The 16,518-nt window shown below is 49.0% G+C and overlaps 1 protein-coding gene across 2 annotated transcripts in view; it reads left to right on the plus strand.

The window, feature by feature from the left end:
• Window positions 1-10,210: 10,210 nt before the first annotated feature.
• atp1a3b (ATPase Na+/K+ transporting subunit alpha 3b) overlaps window positions 10,211-16,518 on the plus strand; it is a 40,996-nt gene continuing 34,688 nt past the window's right edge. The window contains exons 1-2 of one of the 2 annotated variants that reach the window (XM_033980348.2): window positions 10,211-10,443; window positions 10,529-10,612. In XM_033980348.2, coding sequence (XP_033836239.1) covers window positions 10,607-10,612 — 6 coding nt within the window. In that variant the 5' untranslated portion in view covers window positions 10,211-10,443; window positions 10,529-10,606. The remainder of the gene's footprint in view (window positions 10,444-10,528; window positions 10,613-16,518) is intronic. The other variant, XM_033980347.2, reaches the window with a different exon arrangement.

Consider the following 16,518-nt stretch of genomic DNA (forward strand, 5'->3'; position numbering starts at 1 on the left):
ACGTCTGAAGTGTCTTGCTTAAGGACGCCACAACGCGAGAACCACTCCCGGTTTCTTATTCAAATGCTAATCAGGCCCAACCACAGACTGAGTGAATGAGCTCCAAATGAAGCTCATCGTGGCTAGCAGTTATAGCGGCTAATTTACTGTGAGTATCATAGCAACCAAAGAGCCAATCAGGAGCGAGGCTGTTGAAGGTAACGCCCCTTTCTGCCTGCGCTTATAGCTAATATCAGTTTGTATTTGAGTAGCATAACGAAACTACTCAAATACAGACTGATATTATTCTTCCTTTTTCTTCCCAACATCCGGAATTACGACATGTCTAATTCCCGAACACGAACGCAACCGATTCCTGAGTCGCAGCTTCCCGTTTGTGATGTTTCGCTCATTCAAAAGATGTAATATTTTGTTTTGATTTGTTTAATTTTCATAGCGACGGTGCTAGATTCTCCTCACTCTGATAGCCTGTTGCTAACGCTAACAGGAGCGACGTCGGGGAAAGAAGCGCCTGATTTGTCTGTTATTAATGTTCATATCTTGATTTACAGACACAATAGTGAAATAAAAACCCCAGGATCATGTAGAGGGTTAATACGAACATTTAAGACCAGAATGAGTCTGAAGCAGCAGAGACAGAGAGAGGACAGATAAAAAAAAAAACGAAAAAAAAAACTGCTCAAATTAACTAAAAAAAAAACAAACAATAAAAAAACAAACAAAAAACTCAAAATAACAAATAAATAAATAAGAAAATAACAAAAATAATAATAATAAAACTAACTAACTAAAAAAAAACAAAAACAATAAAAAAACAACTTAAAAAAATCAAAATAACAAATAAATAAATAAATAAGAAAAAAAACTCAAAAACAACAACCTCAAAATAACAAAAATAATAATAATAAAAATAACTAACTAACTAAAAAAAAAACTAAAAAAAAAAAAAAAACTTTAAAAAATAAACTCCAAATAACTCAAAAAAATTAACCCCAGGATCATGTAGAGGGTTAATATGAACATTTTACAGAGACGCAGTATGATTGTGGCGCGTCCATGCTAACTTGGAACGCGGACGCTAGCAGGTTAGCTATGTCCATTTATATAAACAGCCGATGGGCCCAACGCTGCGTAGCTTCCGATATCAGATGAGCTCCGTTGTTCAGGAAGGAATCATCTGCCTGAAGCCCATGAATCAACACCAGAGCAAAGACGTGACGTTATCTGAGCGCGGCTGAAGTCTGCTCTAGATATATTTTCAGTCCCATAAATCAGCGGGATACAGTGTAGTGTTTGTCATGATGCTAAAAATGAGACTCTGGGCTCAATACTGACTCTGATACCACCACGATAATAAAATAATAATAATAAAATACAGTTTCTTTAGACAATAGAATGTGGTTTTCAACATTAAATGGCTGTGCTCATGTGGATTTATGTCTGTGTGTCCAGGAGGTTCATAGTGGTCCATGGTCCTGGTTTAGCCCTGGTTTAGTCCTGGTTTAGTCCTGGTTTAGTCCTGGTTTAGCCCTGGTTTAGTCCTGGTTTAGTCCTGGTTTAGTCCTGGTTTAGTTCCTGGTTTAGTCCCAGTTTAGCCCTGGTTTAGTCCTAGTTTAGTCCTGGTTTAGTCCTGGTTTAGCTCTAGTTTAGCTGTGGTTTAGTCCCAGTTTAGTCCTGGTTTAGTCCTGGTTTAGTCCTGGTTTAGTTCCTGGTTTAGTCCCAGTTTAGCCCTGGTTTAGTCCTGGTTTAGTCCTGGTTTAGTCCCAGTTTAGTCCTGGTTTAGTCCCAGTTTAGTCCTGGTTTAGTCCTGGTTTAGTCCTGGTTTAGTCCTGGTTTAGCCCTGGTTTAGTTCCTGGTTTAGTCCTAGTTTAGTCCTGGTTTAGTCCTGGTTTAGCTCTAGTTTAGCTGTGGTTTAGTCCCAGTTTAGTCCTGGTTTAGTCCTAGTTTAGCCCTGGTTTAGTCCTGGTTTAGTCCTGGTTTAGTCCCAGTTTAGTCCTGGTTTAGTCCCAGTTTAGCCCTGGTTTAGTCCTGGTTTAGTCCTGGTTTAGTCCCAGTTTAGTCCTGGTTTAGTCCCAGTTTAGTCCTGGTTTAGTCCCAGTTTAGTCCTGGTTTAGTCCTGGTTTAGTCCTGGTTTAGTCCTGGTTTAGCCCTGGTTTAGTTCCTGGTTTAGTCCCAGTTTAGCCCTGGTTTAGTCCTAGTTTAGTCCTGGTTTAGTCCTGGTTTAGCTCTAGTTTAGCTGTGGTTTAGTCCCAGTTTAGTCCTGGTTTAGTCCTGGTTTAGTCCTGGTTTAGTCCTGGTTTAGCCCTGGTTTAGTTCCTGGTTTAGTCCCAGTTTAGTCCTGGTTTAGTCCTAGTTTAGCCCTGGTTTAGTCCTGGTTTAGTCCTGGTTTAGTCCCAGTTTAGTCCTGGTTTAGTCCCAGTTTAGCCCTGGTTTAGTCCTGGTTTAGTCCTGGTTTAGTCCCAGTTTAGTCCTGGTTTAGTCCCAGTTTAGTCCTGGTTTAGTCCCAGTTTAGTCCTGGTTTAGTCCCAGTTTAGTCCTGGTTTAGTCCTGGTTTAGTCCTGGTTTAGTCCTGGTTTAGCCCTGGTTTAGTTCCTGGTTTAGTCCTAGTTTAGTCCTGGTTTAGTCCTGGTTTAGCTCTAGTTTAGCTGTGGTTTAGTCCCAGTTTAGTCCTGGTTTAGTCCTAGTTTAGCCCTGGTTTAGTCCTGGTTTAGTCCTGGTTTAGTCCCAGTTTAGTCCTGGTTTAGTCCCAGTTTAGCCCTGGTTTAGTCCTGGTTTAGTCCTGGTTTAGTCCCAGTTTAGTCCTGGTTTAGTCCCAGTTTAGTCCTGGTTTAGTCCCAGTTTAGTCCTGGTTTAGTCCTGGTTTAGTCCTGGTTTAGTCCTGGTTTAGCCCTGGTTTAGTTCCTGGTTTAGTCCCAGTTTAGCCCTGGTTTAGTCCCAGTTTAGTCCTGGTTTAGTCCTGGTTTAGTCCTGGTTTAGTCCTGGTTTAGCCCTGGTTTAGTTCCTGGTTTAGTCCTAGTTTAGTCCTGGTTTAGTCCTGGTTTAGCTCTAGTTTAGCTGTGGTTTAGTCCCAGTTTAGTCCTGGTTTAGTCCTAGTTTAGCCCTGGTTTAGTCCTGGTTTAGTCCTGGTTTAGTCCCAGTTTAGTCCTGGTTTAGTCCCAGTTTAGCCCTGGTTTAGTCCTGGTTTAGTCCTGGTTTAGTCCCAGTTTAGTCCTGGTTTAGTCCCAGTTTAGTCCTGGTTTAGTCCCAGTTTAGTCCTGGTTTAGTCCTGGTTTAGTCCTGGTTTAGTCCTGGTTTAGCCCTGGTTTAGTTCCTGGTTTAGTCCTAGTTTAGCCCTGGTTTAGTCCTGGTTTAGTCCTGGTTTAGTCCCAGTTTAGTCCTGGTTTAGTCCCAGTTTAGCCCTGGTTTAGTCCTGGTTTAGTCCCAGTTTAGTCCTGGTTTAGTCCCAGTTTAGTCCTGGTTTAGTCCCAGTTTAGTCCTGGTTTAGTCCTGGTTTAGTCCTGGTTTAGCCCTGGTTTAGTTCCTGGTTTAGTCCCAGTTTAGCCCTGGTTTAGTCCTAGTTTAGTCCTGGTTTAGTCCTGGTTTAGCTCTAGTTTAGCTGTGGTTTAGTCCCAGTTTAGTCCTGGTTTAGTCCTGGTTTAGTTCCTGGTTTAGTCCCAGTTTAGCCCTGGTTTAGTCCTAGTTTAGTCCTGGTTTAGTCCTGGTTTAGCTCTAGTTTAGCTGTGGTTTAGTCCCAGTTTAGTCCTGGTTTAGTCCTGGTTTAGTCCTGGTTTAGTTCCTGGTTTAGTCCCAGTTTAGCCCTGGTTTAGTCCCAGTTTAGTCCTGGTTTAGTCCTGGTTTAGTCCTGGTTTAGCCCTGGTTTAGTTCCTGGTTTAGTCCTAGTTTAGTCCTGGTTTAGTCCTGGTTTAGCTCTAGTTTAGCTGTGGTTTAGTCCCAGTTTAGTCCTGGTTTAGTCCTAGTTTAGCCCTGGTTTAGTCCTGGTTTAGTCCTGGTTTAGTCCCAGTTTAGTCCTGGTTTAGTCCCAGTTTAGCCCTGGTTTAGTCCTGGTTTAGTCCTGGTTTAGTCCCAGTTTAGTCCTGGTTTAGTCCCAGTTTAGTCCTGGTTTAGTCCCAGTTTAGTCCCGGTTTAGTCCTGGTTTAGTCCTGGTTTAGTCCTGGTTTAGCCCTGGTTTAGTTCCTGGTTTAGTCCTAGTTTAGTCCTGGTTTAGTCCTGGTTTAGCTCTAGTTTAGCTGTGGTTTAGTCCCAGTTTAGTCCTGGTTTAGTCCTAGTTTAGCCCTGGTTTAGTCCTGGTTTAGTCCTGGTTTAGTCCCAGTTTAGTCCTGGTTTAGTCCCAGTTTAGCCCTGGTTTAGTCCTGGTTTAGTCCTGGTTTAGTCCCAGTTTAGTCCTGGTTTAGTCCCAGTTTAGTCCTGGTTTAGTCCTGGTTTAGTCCTTATTTTCATGCCAAAGAAATTAAGAAAAGCTTAATTTCTGTCCTGTGAATGTGACTTTTTTTAGTATTGATTCCTGTTCACTGATACTAGTTTTAGCATCGATTAGCGTCTGATTTTCGATACTTTTGACGACCCTAACCCCGTGTAAATAGTCAAAAAGCTGATGTTCATGTGATGAGGTGGTGGATCTTACAGAGTTCTTGTCACAGTCCTGGACATCTGCTCTCTGTCCACAGGGGGCGCTGTTATGTCACTCCATAGATTTAAATACTCAGATCGAGTTCATGACGTGCATTCAAGAGTCTGCATTTAAAGATGGAAGGTTAAAGGTTAAAGGTTAAGGGTTAATATCTGTGGAATTATTGGACTTATTCATATGAAACAGAAACTGGCACAAACTTCAGCGTTTTCTCTGTCGGTTTAAAAAACAGAAGTGAAATCATTTTGACCTTCAGAAAGCCATTTTTCACATCGTCATCAGTTGAGACCGATGTGTTAAATTTGTGGAACTAACCCCTTAGAAATGTCGCCCGTTCAAAACTTTGATTAGTTAATTTCCATGGCGACGGGGCTGTATTTCTCTCTCTCTCTGAAGCTCGTGCTCATAATGAGACGATTCAGATTCATATTAGTTGTTGGTGTTTTCTCACGAGGAGCAGCTGGTCTGAGTCCAGAGTCTGTTACTACGACCACATGGACCGACCAGGACGGATCTGTCCTCCACCCGCACTCCATCTCTACATCTCCATCCTCCATTTCTGCCTCTCTCTCTCTTCTCCCTCTCTATTTCTTTCTCTTCATGTCTTTTCTCTTTCTGTCTTTCTCCATCTCTCCTCTATTTCCTCTCTCATTCATCTCTCCTCCATTTCTGTCTCTCTCTCTCTCTTCTCCCTCTCTGTATTTTTCATTTCTTCTTTTGTCTCTCTTTCTGTCTCTGCATCTCTCCTCCATTTCTTCCTCTCTCTCTTCTCCCTCTCTCCTTAGTTTCTTTCTCAGTCTCTTCTCCTTCTCTCTTTCTCCATCTCTACTCCATTTCTTTCTCTCTCCGTCTCATTGATTTTTCTCTTCCTCTCTCCTTTTGTTTCTCCACCTCTTCTACTTCTCTCTCCTCCATTTCTTCCTCTCTATTCTCCCTCTCTTTCTCCCCTCCGTCACCTCTCTCCTCCATTTCTTCCCTTCTCTCCCTCCTTTCTTTCTCCATCTTTCCTCCCCCTCACTCACCCCTCTCTCCTCCCTCACATCTCTCTCCTCTCTCTTTCTCCCCTCCTCCCTCTTCTCCCGCTCTCTTTCTCCCTTCACCCCTCTCTTCCTCCCCTCCCTCTCTCTCCTCCCCTTCCTGACCCCTGTCTCCTCCCTCTCTCTTCCTCCCCTCACCCCTCTCTTACTCCTCTCCCCTCCCCCTTTCCTCCCCTCCTCCCTCTCTCTTTCTCCCCTCACCTCTCTCCCCCTCACCTCCTCCTCTCTCCTCCCCCCTCTCTCCTCCCTCTCGTTCCCGTCTTCCTCCCTCCTCTTCCTCCATCGTTCATGTTCTGACTCAGCAGAAGCACAGACACAAGGTCGTCCGGCTGCTGTTACCAAGGAGACCAGAGCTGGGGGGGGTGAGGGGCGGGTTTGTGGGGAGGCGGGGTTATGGGGGGGGGGGGGGTTCCCTTCTCTTTTACCTTGAGGTGGAGGGAGGGATGTGAGGAGTGACAGAATGGTCGAGAAGAAGAGTAGGACAGTATTATGTCATGACATGGGGGCGGCCATTTTGGATCCAGTGAAAAGTCTGATGTTTTCACTTCTTCACACGGCGCCGCACATCCCGCCGCGCGTGTGCACTTATGTAATCACCAGGGACACATGAATATGAATGAGTGAATACATTAACACTTTCTGGATTATTCCCATGGCGATTTTACACTGAGCTAAAACCCGTCAGTAAAGGGGCTGGTTGAGGTCAGGTCTGATTCTCTCAGACGGGGTAAAAAACACAGATTTTCTATCGTTTACTCTGTATTTTAAGACGAATTAGCAAAAACGTAAAGTCACCGATGTTGAGCCTGATCATTTCTATTCACGACTAAACCCAAGAACCTGCTAAAAAACAACAACAACAACCACAACAACAACAACAACCGTGTACGTTTCCTGTGTTCTCCAAAGTACATTTCCAACATGGACATGGACTAAACCAGGACTAAACCAGAACCAGGACCCTGAACATATGAGCCAGGCGTCTAATTTGACTGTGTTTAAATCCAGGTTCCAGACGCTTCTGTGTCGTTGTGTCTGTGGTGTTTTGTTCTACATTCACAATGATTTATCCTGAAGTTAGCGAGGCCTACTCCTGACCAAACCAAGCTCAGAATCTGCGTCTCTGGTGCTTCACACTTGCCCTCTGCTCCTGGCTTGACCTAACAGCACTGAAGGATGAGTCAAAGGGTCAAATGCAGAGACCAAAGTCTTCACCCTTCACGTCTCCTTTAGTGAGAAGTTCATTCTCCATAGATGAGTTTTTTCATAATTCAAAATATCCTCAGACCGTCCCCGTCTCCCGTCCTGGGAGCTCTGTTGCCGGGGGCTTCATGCCTCTGGTAGGGTCACCCATGGCAAACAGGTCCAGGGTGTGGCCGTCCTCCCTTGGACCCACCGCCTGTGGGAGGATCCGAGAGGGGCTGGTACAAAGAGATCTGGGCGGCGGTCGAAGGCGGGGCCTCGATGACCGGATCTCCAGACATGGAGACTGGCTCTGGGGACATGGAATGTCACCTCGCTGGGGGAGAAGGAGCCGGAGCTTGTGCGGGAGGTTGAGCGTTAACGACTAGATACAGTCGGTCGCCTCCACGCACAGTTTGGGCTCTGGAACCCAACTCCTTGAGAGGGGCTGGACTCTCCATTTCTCTGGTGTTGCCTGTGGGGAGCGGCGGCGAGCTGGTGTGAGCTTATTGCCCCACAGCTCAGCCACTTCGTGTTGGACTTTACCCCGGTGAACGAGAGAGTCGCGTCCCTGCGCTTTCGGGTTAGGGACAGATGTCTCACTGTTGTATCGGCCTACGGGCCAAACAGCAGTGCAGAGTACCCGGCCTTCTTGGAGTCCCTGGGAGGGGTACTAGACAGTGCACCAACCGGGGACTCCGTTGTTCTCCTGGGGGACTTCAACGCCCATGTGGGTAACGACAGTGACACCTGGAGGGGCGTGATTGGGAGGAACGGCCTCCCCGATCTGAACCCGAGTGTTTTGTTATTGGACTTCTGTGCTAGTCACAGTTTGTCCATAACAAACACCATGTTCGAGCACAAGGGTGTCCATCAGTGCACGTGGCACCAGGACACTCTAGGTCGGAGGTCGATGATCGACTTTGTAGTCGTGTCATCTGACCTCCTGCCGTGTGTCTTGGACACTCGGGTGAAGAGAGGGGCTGAGCTGTCAACTGATCACCACCTGGTGGTGAGTTGGATCCACTGGTGGAGGAGGAAGCCGTAGGAAGCCAGACCTGGCAGGTCCAAGCGTACCCCTCCGTCAGGGGGTTTTCAGCTCATACCTCCGGGAAAGCTTCTCCCACATCCTGGGGGAGGCTGGGGACATGGACTCTGAGTAATGGGCCATGTTCTCCATCTCGATTGTCGATCCGGCCGCTTGCCACGGCTCGCACGGTCACCAAGGCAAAAACTCTGGGTTGGGAGGAGTTCGAGGAGGCCATGGAGGAGGACTATCTGCTTCAAAGAAATTCTGGCAAAGCGTCAGACGCCTCAGGAGGGGGAAGCAGTGCTTCACTAACACTGTTTACAGTGCGGGTGGAGAGCTGCTGACCTCGACTGGGGATGTTGTCGGACAGTGGAAGGAATACTTTGAGGATCTCCTCAATCCCACCATCACATCTTCCGGGGAGAAAGCAGAGACTGGGGACTCGGAGGCGGACTCGTCCATCACCCTGACTGAAGTCACTGAGGTGGTTGGCGAGCTCCTCGGTGGCAAGGCTCCGGGGGTGTCATGGCTGACACATCTCTACAACATCGTGTGGCGATCGGGGGCAGTGCCTATGGACTGGCAGACCACGGTGGTGGTCTCTCTGTTTAAGGAGGGGGATCGGAACCACAGGATCTCATCTTTGTTGTCCTGATGCTTCTTCGAGCCAGAACCTGCAGCACTGGGGCAGTTTGCAGCCGAGTGTGAAGTGTCTGGGATGAGAATCAGCTCCTCCAAATCCGAGGCCATGGTTCTTGACCGGGAAAAGGTGGTTTGCTCTCTCCGGGTGGGTGGAGAGACTGCAGCTTCTGCAGTGATGCGGTCGCTGTTTTGGGCTGTTGTGGTAAAGGAGCTGAGTCCAAAGGCAAAGCTCTGGATTTACTGTCAATCTACGTTTCTACCCTCATCTATGGTCATGAGCTCAGGGTCACGACCGAAAGGACAAGATCACAAATACAAGCGGCCGAAATGGATTTCCTCTGCAGGGTGGCCGGGCGCTCCCTTAGGGATAGGGTGAAGAGCTCGGAGTAGAGCCGCTGCTCCTCCACATTGAGAGGAACCAGCTGAGGTGACTTGGGCGTCTGTTCAGGATGCCTCCTAGTCCAGGCGCGTCCCACCGGGAAGAGGCCCCAGAGAAGACCCAGGACACGCTGGAGGAACTATGTCTCTCTGGCCTGGGAACGCCTCGGGGTCCACCAGAGGAGCTGGAGGACGTGTCTGGGGTGAGGGAAGTCTGAGAGTCCCTGCTCAGACTGCTGTCCCTACGACCCGGCCCCGGATAAGAGGAAGAACATGGATGGATGTGGCATGTCCTCAGTTAAACACAGTCACATAATGGAGTTCAGTCCCTTCCTTAGTGCCATGTGTCAAATATGTAAATAATAAAACAGAATGTGTCCTCCATGTATCCCAGCATGCACCTGTGTGCTACATGTGCTTCACTCATGTCACTCCTTTATCTTTGGCACCGAGAACACGGCACTTTACCAGTTCTCACATCTGTGTCTGATGTGTTTATCTTATACTACGCCCTGTGTACATTATACTACAGCCTGTGTACATTATACTACAGCCTGTGTACATTATACTACAGCCTGTGTACACTATACTACACCCTGTGTACATTATACTACAGCCTGTGTACATTATACTACAGCCTGTGTACATTATACTACAGCCTGTGTACATTATACTACACCCTGTGTACATTATACTACACCCTGTGTACATTATACTACACCCTGTGTACAGTTAAATGATCTTGTTTGTCTCAGACTCTCAGTCCACAGTTAAAGGTCGAATCACTGTGGAGAGCAGGACATGTGTCTGTTCTTGCGGTATTAACGTAAATGCGGTAGAGGCGCAGTGGTCCAGGCGCAGTGGTCCAGGCGCAGTGGTACAGGCGCAGTGCTGCGGGCCCAGAGCCGCTGGGACAGACGCACATGCTCGTGACAAACCCGCACGAGCGCGACACGTCCAGGGCGCGCGCGGGGACATGCAGCGTTACACAAACTCTGTTACACAGACTCATGTGACGCACAGTGACACAAGAGGAACAAACACAGCACGAGGCACGACACCCAGGTCTAACCTTGTTCGTCCATTTACACAGTTTCAGTCTCGAGACTCGCCGCAGCTGTGGACAGACGCCTCGGACTCTGCAGTAAAACAGGAGGGGCAGGACTGTGACCCATTGGTCTGGAAGGAAAAGCAGATACACACGATTGGTCGGTGTTTCTGTCGCTGAGGAGACGCTCAGACTCTTGATTGGTCGTGTTTTGAAGGGGGGGCGGGCTCCGGGGCGCCTCTGGATCAGCCATTTGCGCTGAAGGCGGAGTGGTGCAGCACGAGGAGCGGAGTACTGCGGCAGCCGGCGCCGCGGAGGGAGATAGATCCTGAAGAGGCAGGTCTGTGCTGCGTCTCTCCTTTCGCTCTTTCCACAGAGTCAGAGGTTCAGAGCGCATCAGAGGCTCAGAGCTCAGGACCAGCCCCGCGTGATGCTCCGCTTGAGACAGCTACATTTGATTTGACGTGTCACTGGGAAAGTGTCGCCTTCAGTTTCAGAGGTCTGGGACGCTCTGAAAACTACATCCTGTCGTTTATTTTAAAGTCAGACGCGTAACATTAAGCTTGTCACTTTTATTCCCAAAGGCACCTCACTGTATTTGGACCGTGAGAGGCTGACACCTCTCAAGCCGCGCATCACCTGAGAGGAGAGACTGCGCCAACATGGGGGTAAGCTCAGCGCAACTTTTACACTACGACGTAGCCCTGAAGTGTCCGAGACAGACGCAGCCTGTGTGTGTGTCTGTCCCTCTGAGGAAATGTCATTTCAGATGAATGACATTGGCTCAAACTGCGACACACTGATGAAGCTTCTACTTTTACCGCTGAGTTCCACATTTAACCCAGAGTCTGCGCTGTGGAAATCTACTGCGTTATGTCAAACAGCACAAAGTTGGTGCAGATGTGAGGGGAGGTCCTCTGGAGGTGTCCGGATGTACATTAGGCCTTACTCTGACTGTAACCTTGCCGTTACAGACCTAATCTGTTTAATCCTGCACTGAGCTTCTCTGCGGGTGGAAGCTGCAGCACGTGCTGCACCTGCCAATCAGACTTATGTTTAATTAGACCCGCGTTATCCTGAACATATGAAACACACGCGCATGTGTGGACGCGCACACTGCGCCGTGACCTCCAGGAACCGCCGCCCCATCTCCTCTGTCCTCCTGTGCCATCCTCTGGTGTCGTACGCGCTCTGCTTTTCCTCTTCTGCCGTAAATGAGTGTGAAGTTGAGCTCGTCCTTGTGTCCGTGGGACCGTCTCAGGCCCGTGCGTCATAATGCGGTTACCCGAATTAGAGCCGCGAGCTTATTCTTGAATTTGTGACATAACAGATGTTTCCAGCTCACAGGAGGAAACAGTGATCCACGATGTGCGCGTCAAGGCTCTAGTTTGTCTCATAGAATCATCATCTGTGCGTAAACGTCACATCCTCTGCGCGTGGGGCAGTGGACCGAGGCGCGCGCGTCCCGAACACTGTCTCTGCGGGGACAGTGTGAGGAGGACAGTGTGAGGAGGACACCGGAGCTGTCCCTGTCACACTGTGACTGAGGACAGAGCGCGTTCTTTACTGCGTCAAACGGGACAGAGGCAGAGAAAATGCTTACGCACGAGGCTGCCGCAGGAAAGTTTGTCAAAGCGAAGCATCACATGAGAGAAAGAGAAAGAGAGAGGGAGGGAGGGAGGGAGGGAGGCAGAGGGAGGGAGGCAGAGAGGGAGGGAGGGAGGGAGAAAGAGAGGGAGAGAGGGAGAGAGGAGAGAGAGCTGCTTCAGCTTCAGCCCGAGGCGCCATGATGCTCGCCATCCCACAGATCTGTACATTTCACCCTGCGTCAGAGCTGTCCTCTGTCAGAGCTGTCCTCTGTCAGAGCTGTCCTCTGTCCTCTGTCCTCTGTGGATGCGCAGGGGACGCGCTCTGCGATGGTTTTCTGCGTCAAACGCGGGGCGGGGCTTCTGAGGTGGAAATTCCCAATAAAGAGCTGTGATTGGCTGAGACTCAGAGCCACGTAAAAAGAAAAGGGTTAAGTGAGGATGAGGAGGAAGAGGCAGAGTCTACAGGAGGAAAAGAACCTCTGAGAATCTGCTCCAGTCTGTGAGTGAGCCGCTCTGCAGAGGAGCAGAGAGAGGAGCAGAGGGAGGAGAGAGTGAGGAACAGAGCGAGGAGCAGAGTGAGGAGCAGAGGGAGGAGAGAGTGAGGAGCAGAGAGAGGAGAGAGAGAGGAGCAGTGCGAGGAGCAGAGCGAGGAGCAGAGCGAGGAGAGAGAGAGGAGCAGAGTGAGGAGCAGAGCGAGGAGCAGAGCGAGGAGAGAGAGAGGAGCAGAGTGAGGAGCAGAGTGAGGAGCAGAGGGAGGAGAGAGTGAGGAGCAGAGTGAGGAGCAGAGAGAGGAGAGAGAGAGGAGAGAGTGAGGAGCAGAGTGAGGAGCAGAGCGAGGAGCAGTGCGAGGAGCAGAGAGAGGAGCAGAGAGAGGAGAGAGAGAGGAGAGAGTGAGGAGCAGAGTGAGGAGCAGAGCGAGGAGCAGAGAGAGGAGAGAGAGAGGAGAGAGTGAGGAGCAGAGTGAGGAGCAGAGCGAGGAGCAGAGCGAGGAGAGAGAGAGGAGCAGTGCGAGGAGCAGAGCGAGGGGCAGAGCGAGGAGCAGAGCGAGGAGCAGAGCGAGGAGAGAGAGAGGAGCAGTGCGAGGAGCAGAGCGAGGAGCAGAGCGAGGGGCAGAGCGAGGAGCAGAGCGAGGAGCAGAGCGAGGAGCAGAGCGAGGAGCAGAGCGAGGAGAGAGAGAGGAGCAGTGCGAGGAGCAGAGCGAGGAGCAGAGCGAGGGGCAGAGCGAGGGGCAGAGCGAGGAGCAGAGCGAGGAGCAGAGCGAGGAGAGAGAGAGGAGCAGTGCGAGGAGCAGAGCGAGGAGCAGAGCGAGGGGCAGAGCGAGGAGCAGAGCGAGGAGCAGAGCGAGGAGCAGAGCGAGGAGCAGAGCGAGGAGCAGAGCAAGGAGCAGAGCGAGGAGCAGAGCGAGGAGCTGTCTGTGGGAATGTGCTCTTCAGAGTCTGTGCTCATCTTCACATGTGGCCCACTGTGGCCCACTGTGGCTCACTGTGGCTCACTGTGGCCCACTGTGGCCCACTGTGGCTCACTGTGGCTCACTGTGGCCCACTGTGGCCCACTGTGGCTCACTGTGGCCCACTGTGGCCCACTGTGGCTCACTGTGGCCCACTGTGGCTCACTGTGGCTCACTGTGGCCCACTGTGGCTCACTGTGGCTCACTGTGGCCCACTGTGGCCCACTGTGGCCCACTGTGGCCCACTGTGGCCCACTCTGGTTCTGCTGCAGTGAGGAGGGAGGATCCTGTTACTGGATAATGACCAGCGGCTCACATTACCAGCTCCTGTTTCCTGCTTTGTGGGGCTGTCAGGGCAGAAGATGGAGCAGAGTGAGGAGGTGGAGCAGAGTGAGGAGGTGGAGCAGAGTGAGGAGGTGGAGCAGAGTGAGGAGATGGAGCAGAGTGAGGAGGTGGAGCAGAGTGAGGAGGTGGAGCAGAGTGAGGAGGTGGAGCAGAGTGAGGAGGTGGAGCAGAGTGAGGAGGTGGAGCAGAGTGATGGTCTTCAGAGGACATTGAGGGTGGGTGTCGGGTGGGGGTCGGGTGGGGGTCGGGTGGGGGGGGGGGGGTGCAGGTGTGCCAGTGCCCCAGAGACGGGGGGATTAAAGTGTGAAGGTGCTAGAAGGTCATATTAGTCACATTAGTTTGGTTGTGGTTAAAGTGTTTTGAGGCTTTCAAACAGGAGACACCACAGTGATGGACACTACAGAGTAAATACATAAGAACACACACCTGTGTAGAACATGGTGTCCTCTGTAGAACATGGTGTCCTCTGTAGAACATGGTGTCCTCTGTAGAACATGGTGTCCTCTGTAGAACATGGTGTCCTCTGTAGAACATGGTGTCCTCTGTAGAACATGGTGTCCTCTGTAGAGTCAGCGTCCTCCTGCACCTGGAGCTGCTCAGGAACGCTCTGTGAAAGTGTGAGAGTGTGACAGCGTAACAACAAACTCATTTAAACTTCACTCTGAGCTCTGGTGCTGAGGAGCGGCTGAGGTGTGGGCGAGAGGTCACAGAGGTCACAGAGGTCACAGAGGTCACTCGTTCAGTCGCTCTGTTGTTCCTTTGTCTTCTGGGTCTGATGATTGATATTCACTGTAACGAGCTCACTGTCCCACAGAAGAGCAGGGTTTGGCTAACGTCTCCGCGCACACACTTAGCCTTTATGCTACCGTTGGCTAGCTCCGGCTAATAAACGCTAAAGGTCACATTTCACTGCACGGGGCTTCCAGAGCGTTAGTGCAGAGGAGTGCTGATGGTCTCTTTGGCAGGAGTGATTCGAGCTGCTGCGTCGTAAAGACTCATTACGGAGAGTTATGGGGTTGTCCTGGCGACGTGGCGTGATTATGGAGATGGGAGACGTCGTACAGTGTCAGAGTGGATCGCTTTGGCACAATAAGATTTACAGATCTAATTTAAACTGGGCCTAAATCCGAGCCAGATTACAGACTCCAGCAGAGCCGTGCGAGGAATCAAACTACAGGTCTGGGACAGATTAAGAGGAGACAGGGACAGATGGGACGGGACGCGAGGAGGACACGGGAGACGTACAACTGTGTGAGGTTTATTTAAAAACATACTCCCCACTTTTTGGCTAATTGTTCGGATCAGTGTCGTCACGATGCTAACATTTCAAACTCCATTTTAATACTAAGGAATAGATTTGATGGATTATTTTCAGATTTTTGATTCTTTTGGCCGCCCCAGTCCCGCGTAACTTTAAACTAAAATCTGATTATAAAACCTGTAAAGTGACAAACGGAAATAAACAAAGGAAATATGTAAATAAGGAACAAAACAAAAGTGTAGAGGAAGTACAGAGCCACACTGAGCCAACAGAAAGAAGAAGCATTGTGCTAATCCAGACTCAGGCTAATCCTCCTCTTGTCTCCTTGCCCTTTTGTCTCCTAGTCCCCTTGTGTCCTTGTGTCCTTGTGTCCTTGTCTCCTTGTCCCCTAGTCCCCTTGTGTCCTTGTGTCCTTGTGTCCTTGTCTCCTTGTCCCTCGTCTCCAGCTCAGTACATCTGAATATAAAGAGTTAATCCATAGTTGCAGTTAGCTAATAATAATGAAAGATACCTGCATAATCCCAAAGTTAAAGTCATACTTCGGAACATTTTCCACGGACATACGACATAGGGACACGTTTTAAGCGATATTGTAAAAAAAAATCATAGCCAAACAAACAACATCTCCATGGAAACAGAAAGCTAAAACCATACTCTGGAACATTCTCCACGGCGACAGACAAGTTTTGAAGTGATACTATGAAAAAGTATAGACAAAGGAACAATATCTCCATGGCAACAGAAGGTTAAAACCATATTTTGGAACGTTCTCTACAAAAATAGACACGTTTTAAGCGACACTGTGAAAAAGCATAGCAAAACAAACAATATCTCCATGGAAACAGAAAGCTAAAACCGCACTTTGGAACATTCTTCGCATAGATTTAAGCGATACTGTCAAAAAATATAATCAAAGGAATGACATTTCTATGGAAAAAGAAAGTTAAAGTCATATTTTGGAACATTTTCCATGGAGATAGACAAGTTTTAAGTGACACGGTCAAAAAATATAGTCAAAGGATCAACATCACCATGGAAACAGGAAGCTAAAACCATACGTTGGAACATTCTTCACAGAGATAACCACGTTTTAAGTGACTGTGGAAAAATATAGCCAAAAGAACAACATCTCCATGGAAACAAGCAGGAGGAAACAGGCCAAGTCAGAGTCAGGTTTATGGAGATGCGAGCCCCGTGAACACACAATATTTAGTTTTTCATGGAGGACGTTGCATCGATTTTACAATTTTAAACAGTTTTAACTCCTCAGAATTGTCCGTGAGTGACTCAGCCTTAAACAAACGGTCACAGAGATGATGTGGCGTCGTTGTGTGGGCAGAACGATCGATATCATGTGACACGCCGCGTTTTTCCAGGTCTGTTTCATGAGTCATGGAGTTAAACAAAACAAACACTTCCTCTTTTTGTGGGTTCAGGTCACATGATCTGATACAGTCGACCTGCCCGGGCGAATCTGACCGGGCACTCCCTGTGTGCGATTTATCAGAATGTAAAGCACTCTGCAATTTGAGAGAAATGTTAATGCGATAAAACAGTTCCTCCCATGTCGTAATGAACCTACACCTCACACGGACGAAGAGAAAATAAAAATTACACTTTGAAATGTTAAATCTGCGACGAAAGAAAACGAGATTCAGATTTATCAGCGTAATTTTGTGTAATTCATGTCTGACAAGGCTCCGTACTTTAAATTTGTGAGTCTAAAACTGAACCAAACTGTCCACCACCTGCTTTTCTCCGTACAGAACTCATTCCTTTACCCGAAATGTTTCACAGTGTGGCATTAAACTCATCAATCTCCATGGAGACGAGCCGCTGAGCCTGAAACTGAACCAAACTGTCCACCACCTGCTTTTCTCCGTTCAGATGTTATCCCTTTGTCTGAAATGGTTCAAACTATGGCTTTAAACG

This window comes from Periophthalmus magnuspinnatus, chromosome 16 (genome assembly GCF_009829125.3).
Source record: "Periophthalmus magnuspinnatus isolate fPerMag1 chromosome 16, fPerMag1.2.pri, whole genome shotgun sequence".
NCBI lineage: Eukaryota > Metazoa > Chordata > Actinopteri > Gobiiformes > Gobiidae > Periophthalmus > Periophthalmus magnuspinnatus.